The sequence below is a fragment of the Typopeltis vanoorti genome, chromosome 22 (assembly GCF_054136105.1).
Source record: "Typopeltis vanoorti isolate ZY-2024b chromosome 22, IOZ_Tvanoo_1.0, whole genome shotgun sequence".
NCBI lineage: Eukaryota > Metazoa > Arthropoda > Arachnida > Uropygi > Thelyphonidae > Typopeltis > Typopeltis vanoorti.
The window spans coordinates 37,844,071-37,856,523 of NC_143570.1; the positions used below are offsets into that span (position 1 = coordinate 37,844,071).

At 38.1% G+C, this 12,453-nt stretch overlaps 1 protein-coding gene across 2 annotated transcripts in view; it reads left to right on the forward strand.

Moving 5' to 3' along the window:
* LOC150094329 (ubiquitin-conjugating enzyme E2 J1-like) overlaps window positions 1-12,453 on the forward strand; it is a 246,020-nt gene that overhangs the window by 32,749 nt on the left and 200,818 nt on the right. For both annotated transcript variants that reach the window (XM_090412082.1, XM_090412081.1), the window contains exon 3: window positions 2,687-2,818. In XM_090412082.1, the coding sequence (XP_090268208.1) occupies window positions 2,687-2,818 (132 nt within the window). The remainder of the gene's footprint in view (window positions 1-2,686; window positions 2,819-12,453) is intronic.

Consider the following 12,453-nt stretch of genomic DNA (forward strand, 5'->3'; position numbering starts at 1 on the left):
TTCATTTCTCCTTCTTCTTCCGGCGTGATGGGTCGTTTTGTTGTACTGGTGTTGATTTCCATTTCCTCTGTTTCTGTGCTGTTATTGTTGCCTTCCGATTCATTGGTGTAAGATTTCTTAGTGTTCTGTTTCTTTTTCTTCCTAATTCTCCCTTCTGCGTTCCTCCCAGTTATTGCCTGATTTCCTAATGTAGTCGTTGTGGTAGCTGGCGGTTGGAGGGCTGGAAACTCTTCTGGTTCAGTTGTTTGTGGTTCGTTTACTGTTTGGCCGGTAGCTCGAGAGTCCTGTGTTGTGAGCTTAGGAATGGCTACTGCCGCAGGTGTTATGGCGCCTCCTGCTCTTTCTGCAAGGGTCCTATTAGGACAAATGTCTATTTTATGGGATGTGTTCCCACATTTATGGCACGGTGACTCACATTGATTCAATGTGTGTTCTGTCGATAAGCAGTTGCGGCATGTATTGTTTTTCGGGCAGTAAGTGCTAAGGTGACCCAAAGCGGTGCACCGAAAACATTGTTTTCTTATGCCTGGATAATTGACTATTACTCTTGCTGAGCCTATAAAAATCAAGTTGGGAACCTCGGTTTTCATCTCGATTGAAATGCTCACTTCCCCTGACTTCCACTCTGGGATATCCGTGTCTTGTCCGATTGTTACATTTCGGACAGTCCCCCATTTGGAGAAAATGGTTTTAATGATTTCCTCCCCTTTCTCTAGATATTCGAGTGGAAACCTGTCAATTTTTACGGATTTTAAAATACTCCCGACTAGGAAGGGTAGGTATTTTTTCCCTTCACATTCTACGCCTTTAAGGAGTGTTTCTCTTGTTTCTATGTTGTTTGTTAGTATTTGGAATCTACCCCCCCTGTAAGGGGTAAGCCCGTAAATACTTTCTGCTTTGACTACTTTGAGAAGAGCTCTCACAAACGTGCTTTGTCGATGTTTGGGTCAATTTCGATCCCGAGAGTACGAACTCTTGGCAAGAATTTCGACATTGTTTAAAAGCAAGTTTCAGTCCCCGAAAGGAAATACCCTAAAACGGACCTGCAACGATTGGAACGAGGCCGCAAAAAATAAAAACCAACAAAAGAAAAAACTAGAAGGGTTCTTACCAAACAATACTGGATTAGGAGCTTTCTCTTGGGATCTGGTAACTGGCAACTGGAATCCAAAAGAAGACTGGAACATCTAGCTTTCTCTCGGGGCCGCTGAAAACAGGTGTCATCAGTGGGAGCTAGGCTAGAAATACCAAGATTTAGTAATACAGAGCTTGTAAGTATTTTACCAAAACAAGTTGCCATAAGGTGTTTTAACCTTATTAAATAAAAATCTCAGGAGGAGATTTAGATGTAGAAAGTATTTTTACCTTGGGTGTAATTATGTTAAAGATACCAAGCAATTTTAAACCTGGTTTTACTCCATTTTTTCCAAGTAAGCAAACAGACAAAAATTGACTTTTTGTTTAATAAGTTTAAAACACCTTATGGCAACTTGTTTTGGTAAAATACTTACAAGCTCTGTATTACTAAATCTTGGTATTTCTAGCCTAGCTCCCACTGATGAGACCTCAAAAAAGGTCGAAACCGGTCTGAGTAGTGGCCGCTTGCCTTTAATACAAAACATCATACATCCCCTTCTTGGAGATGTGTTTTGGCATTAAGGGTAAATATTAAGATTAGTGATCGGAGCTTGTTCCACCTCTACCACGAGTTGCCTTGGTCTTGCACTACCTGTAGGATCAGCTAGTCTTGCATCACTTGCAGGCGCAAACTTGACATTTTTGTCTGTTTGCTTACTTGGGAAAAATGGAGTAAAACCAGGTTTAAAATTGCTTGGTATCTTTAACATAATTACACCTAAGGTAAAAATACTTTCTACAAGAGTTTGGTCACTTGGGTTGAGGAAATCGGAGTGCAAAGATTAACCTTACCTTCATGCCTGACTTGAACTCCATGATGCAACTTTGAAGATTTTCCAAGTTAAGATATTGAGACCAATGCATTCAATTTTACTGCAGAAACAGACTACCATTTTGGTGGAATAGGCCAAGATATCTGTGTTCCTAGCCAGTGGTGTATTGTGATTTGTGAAGCTTTCATGACTGACATTTTGCTATGTATCATGCATATATTTGTTTTCTGTCTTGATAGTAATATTTATATCAGTGCTATCTTTTGATCAGTATTATTAATGTTGATAATATAAAATGAATCTTACTTGCTGAAATTTGCACAGTAGAATACACCTTGTTCATCATCAAGTAGAGTAATCATAATGTTTTCATCACATTATGATTACTCTACTTGCATGGGTAATCTCTTGCAGTGTAATTCTAATGTCAAGTGATTTCACAGCTAAATTTAGCAAGACACTGATTAGTCAAGGGTTCCGTATATATCTTAAATGGCAGTGAGGTTTCATGTTTATAGATATATGCATGTTCAACAGGTGAGACCAAGTAAGCGAAAAAAGAAAAAAATGCTGTGGTTATATTTTGCCTTGCCACATATATTCTGATTTACATGAAGTAAAGCAAGATATATATTTAATGTAGTGATTTTTAACTTGAACTGCAGGTTTTTCAGATGAAATCTCTTATTTTCCAGAAAAAAAAAGTGTTAATATAAACCTGGAATTTTCAAGTTATGAATATTTTCTTATTATAAAATTTTATTCTGTTTTATTAGGATAACTTATTTGAGTGGCATTTTACTGTACGTGGACCACCTGATTCTGATTTTGATGGAGGAGTATATCATGGCAGAATAGTTTTACCGCCTGAATATCCTATGAAACCTCCAAGTATCATTCTCTTAACAGTAAGTGAATTAATTTTTTTTTTTTTTTTCAAAATCAATTATTAATATTTGAAATAGGAATTTAGCAGTAATGTCTGTGCCATTAATATAGATTGATCAGTTTGCAGCTATATTTAGATTATGATGATAGACGATAGACTTTGTAACTATAAGTTTTACACAGAGTTGATAGTTTTTTCTCTCATCCTGGAAATTTTTTAAACACATAATTGGTCAGAAAATACATAAATGACATAATGCACTCCATGGCTTTTGTTACTTTGTCATAATTCTCACCATTCCTAATTGGAATTCATCGATAGAAATACAACACTACATTGCAATGCTTATATTTGCTGAAATTTTTTGGCATACTGTTTTTACATGTTACTTAGGATATCTAGTTTTAATGGAAAACATGTTTCTTTCTTATAAAATCATAGTGAAATTTTGCCTGTTCATTTATTTTTTTTCATACCCAAGCTTTATGTTCATATAAGAAATAGTAACAAATCAGCTTTATTTATTGTTTTTTACATGCAAGCGATGCATGTTAAGAAAAAAACTGCTGTGAAGGCATATCATGGAAGAAATGCCACCTGGACCTCCAGGTGGTAGATGACTCATTAACTGTTGAAATACCACCACCACCACCTTGTTTACTGGAAACCTGAAATTACCATGTGTGTTTTCCAGAATTGAAGCTGTGGTTTGTTTTTTCTCACATACTCTTTCTGATATGTAGTGCATGTTGATACCTTTAAAGGGTATTTATTATTATTATTATTATTTCGGGCGACTCCAGGAGTCCTTAGACTCATCAAGGGAGGCCCTAAACATCATGTCCACACAACTATGCGATTACATTCTCACAGTATCTATCATACCTTGTCTTGAACTCGTTCACCGTCATAGCACCCACAACAGACTCTGGCAGCTTATTCCACTCATTTACCACTCTAAAAGTAAAGAACCCAGCTCTAACACCCCTGCTAACCACACTCTTGCCCAGCTTCCATAGGTGTCCCCTAGTTCTCCCACCACCAGTCCTGATCTCCAAAATATCCTCTGAATTAATCCTATAGAATCCCTTTAGCAATTTGAATGTCTCGATCATATCTCCCCTCCTCTGCCTATCAACTAGTTTCTGCAACCCACAAATCTTCAACCTGTTCTCATATGGTTCATTCCATAGACCTGTTATCATCTTAGTCACTCGCCTCTGGATCCTCTCCACCTCCTCCCGATCAAGAAGGAACCGAGGTGACCAAATCTGGGCACAGTAGTCGAGATGAGGTCTTATCAAGGCTCGGTACAGAGGTACAATAACTTGCTTGTCTCTGCTCGTCAAGGTATTTTTCAACAACCAAGTGAGTCGATGAGCTGATTTAGTTACTTTTGCAGTGTGCCCCCTAAACTTCATCTCTCTATCCACCAACACTCCCAAGTCCCTGGCCTCATCAATCTCTTGGAGTACAGTTCCACCAATGTGGTATACTGCTGCTAATCTTTTCACCCCAAAATGCATAACCTTACATTTTGTCACATTAAATTGACATCCATTCTCCTTAGCCCAGAACTCCAATCTATCTAAGTCATCCTGCAAGACTTTGACATCCTCTGCATTCACTATTGCCCTACCCAACTTTGCATCATCAGCGAACAAATGAATTGTTCCACTTAGATCCTTCCCTATATCGTTAATGAACAGATTAAACAGCAGTGGTCCAAGAACAGAACCCTGCGGCACACCACTAGTCACAGGCCGTCTTTTGGACTCTACTCCTGAATAAACTACTCTTTGATATCTCTCCATCAACCAACCACCTATCCACCTCACCAACCCTATATCCATTCCCATATGTTGTAGTTTACGGATTAGTATTCCATGTGGTATCCTGTCAAACGCCTTTGCCAGGTCCAGCAGTATCACTGTAAACCCATTTCCCTTATCCAGTTCAGCCGTCACCTTGTTATAAAACTTGAGCAAGTTACTGAAGCATGATCTACCCTTCACAAAGCCATGCTGTCCCCTGTACAGTATCTCATTTTCATCAATCCATTCCTGTATTTTTCCCTTGACTACTTTCTCTAAGACCTTGACAACGACTCCTGATATGCTGATCGGTCGGTAATTTGCAACCGTATACCAGATACTATAGGGATTCAGACACTTCTCCATCTCAGGGTGCAGTAGGCTGGCTGCTGGATAGGAAATGGGACTGAATGTGATATTAATGACTCAGAAGACTTTCAGTTGTGTAGTAAATAATTGCTGTTGTGCCTGGAGGGAATCTGTTGTTATACAAGGAAAACTATCAAGGCCATTTATTGAAAGAAGACAGAGGGTCTTTATGTGTGAAAAGCATTTCTTTGGGTCACCTCACGCTGCATGTCCCTATATTTCCTCTTCCATCCTCATCAGCAATGAAGGACAGCATAATAAATGTACTTTTACTGCAGATTACCAAAAATCTTCCACAAAATACTTCCACTGAAAAAAAAAAAGGAAAAAAACCTTGGTAATACTTGCAAAAAAATAAAAAATAAAAATTCTACATCCACTTCTGCAATGTTTGGCTCTAATACAGACAAGTAATCAGAGATCACAGTGTGTTTATCAGCAAACAGTGATAGACAGTTTTGTTATGGCAGAATAGCTCATATGGGGGGGGGGATTTAAGGGTTGACATTTTGACATGAAATGTCAGATTAACATGCAGCACTTTTAGAAGGAAGTGTGTAGGATATACTTTGATAAGCTGAGGTGGACAGTAGTTGCTGAGGTTGCTAGATTAGATACCATCTGGAATAACAGCTCTGGTTTGGACTGACTGCAAGTGATGGTGCAGTTAGTTCATTTACATTACTTAATAGTAATGAAGTGCCACACCATTTGCAGTCAGTCCAAACCAGAGCTGTTATTCCTGATGGAATAACAGCATCTAGCAAGCTCAGTTTATCAAAATATACCCTACACACTGCCTTCTAAAAGTGCTGCATGTTTATCTGAGATTTCATGTCAGAATGTCAACCCTTAAATTGACCCCCCCCCCCACCCCATTTGATCTATTCTGGCATAACAAAATTTTCTATCACTGTCTGCTGATAAACACTATGACCTTTGATTACCTATCTGTAAAGCTTGATTTTCTGCAATCTAAAATACCCAAACAGCAAAGTTACCTTCCTTGAGAACTTGTGTTAGGCAATGACCTAGCAAAAGTAGTCCATCTGCCTGATACTAGATAATCCTAACCATTCTGCTAATATCCATGATCTTTTGTTAACCAGCCTTCCTGTAATCAATACTATAAATGTCACTCCTCCTTTTGGTAACTTGGATAATGTTTTTTGTCCTTTGGCATCCTAGTAGTGTCATATGATTGCTGTGACTTCTGCTCCTCCTTTCTGTCAACTGATTGTTTCTGTTTTCCTGATCCAGATATCTGAACTGATTGAATAAAAGAAATAACTCTAACTGGAATGAAGTTTTTTTTTATCCCTAATCCACCTGTAGTCTTCATCCGTTATCCAAGTTTTGCTTTCTCATCAGGTGTTACAAAGCAATTAAAGGAAAATATTCAGCATATCACAAGTGGTTCTCAAGACCTTTCTGTCAACTGATTGTTTCTGTTTTCCTGATCCAGATATCTGAACTGATTGAATAAAAGAAATAACTCTAACTGGAATGAAGTTTTTTTTTATCCCTAATCCACCTGTAGTCTTCATCCGTTATCCAAGTTTTGCTTTCTCATCAGGTGTTACAAAGCAATTAAAGGAAAATATTCAGCATATCACAAGTGGTTCTCAAGACCAGACAGTCTAGCTTTGCATTCAGTATATGCTCAGAATATCTCCCCTCAAAAATAGTATTCACATCTGATTTTTGAATGAGCCAAATGCAGAAAACTAACACTCTGAGCCCGTGACCAGAAAATTTGGCATAAACATGTTCGGCGTATAGGAAAATTCAGTGTAAACATTTTCGCTGTAGGAAATTTTGGCACAAACAGTTTATAGCCTAAGACATTTTTGCTGTAAAAACATTTTTGCCGTAAGACATTTTGCATTAATTTTTGTAAATAATCAATGGGTGATAAAGAGTATTATAAATTATTTCTTTTAGTGTTACACGGTGATCAGCATTCATTTTAGAAATTATGGACTTTACAACCGTGTTATAAATAACTCTTTTAAGGGTTGACATTTTGACATGAAATGTCAGATAAAGATGCAGCACTTTTAGAAGGAAGTGTGTAGGATATACTTTGATAAGCCGAGGTGGACAGTAGTTGCTGAGGTTGCTAGATGAGATACCATCAGAAATAACAGGTATTATAAATTCATTAAAAAGGCAAATCTTTATTAATGTGAATGTCAGTGATACATAACATAATGAAATCATTTAAAAATTGTGCAAATTAAAAGAGATGCTGTGTAAATAATTAACTTTTTGCTGCGGATTGTCAATTCAACAATTCCATCAGTAACATCGCTCATTGGAAAAAATGCCAATGCTGTGAAGCATTTAATTTTCCTATTGAATTCAGCGTCTGTTTGATAGCGTAACTTCAGACCAATGGCAACAATTTTGTGATAAAGATGCTGTGCAAAATCTTTATCGCAAAATTGTTGTTGTATTTCATTTAATCAGATGAAATAAACAACTGGTTATAGTTGTTGTAAATATGTTAGAAAAAGAAGCGTTGATAGTCACTTTCTCGAAGTCAACCATTAGTGTTTCAGGATCTAATGATGAACGTAAGCCCTTTAAGGCACTGAATAATCTGCTGTAAGTTAATTCTGATTTGCTAGGAAGCAAAGAAAAAAGCCACCATGGAATTCTTAGGGGTCTCATGGCAGTCCCAAGCCTGGATAAAGGAGGAGAGTCAGTTAGGTGGGTGTCGATGCTCCGACCATAAAGAATAAACGCGATTGTTATCTGATGCCTATACGATCAACAGCTACAACATACCAGCCCAGACGTCACCCAGATCAACAAGGTCCACGATACCAATCGAGTGATCGGGGGTTGAATCGAAAAGTGGGATACCGAAAGGAAACAAACTGAAACTAACAGAACTATTATCAGTAGGAACATGGAATGCACAGACACTTTGGATGGCAGGAAAACTAGAATTACTTCCCGAGGAAAGGAAGAGATATCAGTGTGATATACTAGGACTGGTGGAGTTGTGATGGACATCAGTAGGAAAGATAAATAGATGCGAAGTCATATGGTCATGGCATGACACCAAGCATGAAGTAGGTTTCCTTCTTAACAAAAAAACTAGAAAGGCACTCTCAGGCTACAAACCAGTCAATGAACGAATCATAACAGCAAGATTTCAAGAAAAACCATTTAATATATCAATAGTCCAGATATATGCGCCCACATCTAATAGCACAGATGAGGATATTGACTTATTTTACAAAGATCTAACAGAGACAATAGAAACAATACCGAAGCAAGATGTACTAATTATTGAAGGAGATTGGAATGCTAAGTCGGAATATATAATGATGGTTGGGAAAGAGTCATGGGAAAATATGATTTCGGAGAAAGAAATAAACGAAGTTAAAAAAGTTAGAATTTGCTGTGGACCACAATATGATGATCTGTAACACAAGATTCCAGCAAAAGGATTGTAGAAAATGGACGTGCCAATCAAATGATGGGAAAACCAAGAGCATGATTGATATGATTAAAAGAAGATGGATAACATCAGTACAGCAGTGTTGAACTTTTCAAGGAGCGGATATAGACTCGGATCATAGTTTTAGTGATTGCAAACGTCAAGTTGAAATTAAAAAACGAAAATATAAACCCTATCATCAGAAACGAAGAGAGCAATAATAAGTGAAGCAGAAATAGGAAGACATTACAGAACAGTGTTAGAGGAGAAACTTAAAAGTGTGAACAAAGAAAAAAATGCAAATCTAAGAGTGAAAGGAGTAATGAAGGCGATAGAAGATGCAGTTGAAGAAACAGTACCAGAAGAAGAAGAGAAGATCAAGAAGAAATGGATTAGACAAGAAACACTGAAGTTAGTACAGGAGAAAAGAATGTTGAAGAATAGAGGATATAGAAGAAAGTGTAATGAGGTGAAAAAAGCAGTCAGCCAGATAAGATGAAATGGTTAGAAGCCCAATGCAATAATATAGAACAGTATTATGGAGAGCATTAAACTAGGGAGATGTACAAAATGATCAGGACCATTAATAGAAGGTGGCAACCAAAACAGACCACAGTTAAAGACGAAAAAGGCAAAGTATTGATGATAAAGATAAAATTGTACAGCGATGGACAAGATACTGTAGTGAGTTATATGAAAAAAAAGCTAGATTTAGATAGCGTTGGGAAACTGACTGAAGGATTGTAGCAGATATCACCACTAGGTAATGAGTATGATATGGAATCGCTCGATTGGTATCACGGACCTTGTTGATCCAGACGATGTCTGAGCCGGTATGTTGTAGCTGTTGATCGTATAGGCATCAGATAACAATTGTGTTTTTTTCTTTATGGTCGGAGCATCGACACTCACCTGACTAACCCTCCTCCTTTATCCAGGGGCTTGGGACTGGCATGAGACCCCCCTAAGGATTCCATTGCGGCTTTTTGCTTTGCTTCCTAGCAAATCAGAATTAACTTACATCAGATTATTCAGTGCCTTAAAGGACTTACGTTTATCATTAGATCTCGAAACATTAATGGTTGACTTCAAGAAAGTAACTATCAATGCTTTTTCTGACATATTTACATCAACAACTATAACAGGTTGTTTATTTCATATGACACAAAATCTTTATTGCAAACTTATTGCATTGGTTTGAGTTACTCTATCAAACAGATGCTGAATTCAACACAAAAATTAAATACTTCACAGCATTAGCATTTCTTGCAATGAGCGATGTTACTGATGGATTTGTGGAATTGACGATCTGCAGCAAAAAGTTAATTATTTACGCAGCACCTCTTTTAATTTGCACAATTTTTAAATGATTTCATTATGTTATGTATCACTAACATTCACCTCAATAAAGATTTGCCTTTTTAATGAATTTATAATACCCTTTATCATCCATTTGATTATTTACAAAAATTAATGCAAAATGTCTTATGGCGTAAATGTTTGTGGCAAATATTCCTATGGCGAATTTTCCTAGAACAATCTGGGCCACCTGTTCATGTTGGAGAGGATCTCCTACTGAAGATACTGGCCTTTTAATTTTTCCTCTTTTCCTTTTGTTAAACATTCTTTTCTGTATTCTTTGCTCTGCTTCTCTTGAGTAATTTTTTACAGTCCTATCGTCCAGATCATCATTACTGGGATCCAATGTAATGCTGCATTTGCTATTTGTTGCATCCTGTGGACATCTAAAAAGAGGAATCTGGTTGTCTTGCATTATTTTGGCCCCTTGCTTTAGTAAGACAGGAGGTCCTGGAAGTACTGGCCAGGATCATTCGCCTAGTTGACGCTTACCTGAATGGGTCAGTGGTTTTGCAGAAAGTCTGCTACCCCTATTCCATAGTCTGGGGACCAGAGCGCAAGTCTTGGTGTGGTGCCCAGGGTGCATTTATTGTTTCAGAGTGCATTTATTACTTGCTGGTTAGTGAGTATCCACATTGTTCCATGGTGGGTAGGGATCTCTGGCATCATATTAAAAAAAATTCCTTGAGCATGAATCCTTCATCTTCAGATTTTCCAGGGGGGGGGGCTTACAAGATCCCATTCAAGTACAGATACTGTAGATACTAAATCACTTAAGGAATTGAACAACGTAGATATGAATATAAATTAAATTACACTTTAATAAATATTTCCGATATTTCGGCAACGTCACGATGCCATCTTCAAAAGGAACTTACAAAAAAAAAGGCATGTGCACATAGGCAATACAACACAGTAACTGAGAATGAAGAGATGAAGCTATTGTTCTAAAAGTCCTGATGGTGCCCTCTAGCAGGCTAAGTAGGTGTTCTTGGCCGTTGAGCTGAAGGTCTGCTGATGTAAGCCTCCCAAATTTGGGGCAGTCGCATACAACCAAATTTGTTGAGGTTTGGAGAGTTTCTTGGGGCTGAGGCTGATTCCATAAATAGTCTTTCGAATTTGTATTTGCTACGGTGTATGACTGTAGCTTTCTTCCACCGTATTCTGTGGCGTGTATCCAGAGCATGGTCTGCAAGACTAGAATGGCTGTACTTGTGAAAAGGGATGTAGTCCTTGTGTTCAGAAATTCTGATATTCACTGTCCTGCCTGTTTGGCCAAAGTAAGACAGTTTACAACTGCAAGGAACCTGGTATACACCAGGTAGGTTTAGGAGAAGTGGATGGTCTTTAGTGGAGCAGATAAGGGATGCCAATTTTCCACCACACGGTTTGAGAAACCGCCACAGCAGACATTAACGAACTATTTGTGCCTTCGAAGATGAGCTTTCGTGCACTTTAAATCACGAACTTTGGTCAATTTTACGTGATGTCTCGTGTACTGCTGCAGACAAAGAATTAGAAAAAATATGAGGCTGACAGATGAAAAAATTCGAAAAATTAAAAAAGAACTCTACCATCAATCCAAAACTTGCTACCAACACCGTAATCAACTTTCTTCAGTCACCCTGAAGCCTGAAGCACTCGATGCGCTTTCACGTGGCCATAACTTCGCCATTACTCCCAGAAAAATACCTAGTTAGGATAGGATATTATGATCCAGATCGAACGCGGAATCTGCCACCTTCCACATCAAATCGCCAACAGTGTAAGACTGGATGTAGCTTGTGTCCTCTCCAAAGCAAGACCACCAAAAACCAACATATCCAATAATGAATATATAACTCTACAGGAAATGAGGAATAATAAAGAATTAGTTATCACCTAAGCGGATAAGGGAAATGCAACTGTAGTACTTAACCAAAAGGACTACACAGGTAAGCTTAATGCTCTTCTATTAGATCGGGCTACTTGCCTCCCTATCGAATACAATCCCACCAACTCACAAATTAGAAAACTTCACAGGCTCCTTAAGAAAGTCACTTCTTGGCCTGTAGAAGTTACCAACAGATTAAAGCCATTTAACTCTATACACTCCCGTATTTACAGACTCCCAAAAATACATATAGAAAATGTGCCATTACGTCCCATAGTGGATGGCATTGATTTCCCCCACATACAAATTAGCTAAACATTTGGCAAAGAGCTCACACACTATACTGGCAACATACCATCACGCATAAAAAACTCATCCCACTTCAAAGCCAGCATAGAAAACCTTACACTTCAACATACTGACATAATGATCAGCTTTGATGTCTCCTCCTTATTCACAAATGTCCCACTTAAGGAAATATTAGAGCTAATCCAAGCTAAATTTTCTGCCGATGTCTCAGCCCTATTTTAGTTCACAATGAACTCAGGCTATTTCTTTTGGCAGGGAAAATTCTATAAACAAATAGAGGGGATAGCCATGGGTTCACCACTCTCCCCACCCTTGGCCAATTTCTTTATGGAGTCCTTTGAAGAAAAAGTCTTAGCCTCTGCCCCACAAAAACCAACCATATGGCTTCGCTACATTGATGATGTGTTCGCTATTTGGCCACATTTCTCTGAAACACTCCTCTCCTTCTTAACACACTTAAACAACCAACACCCCAG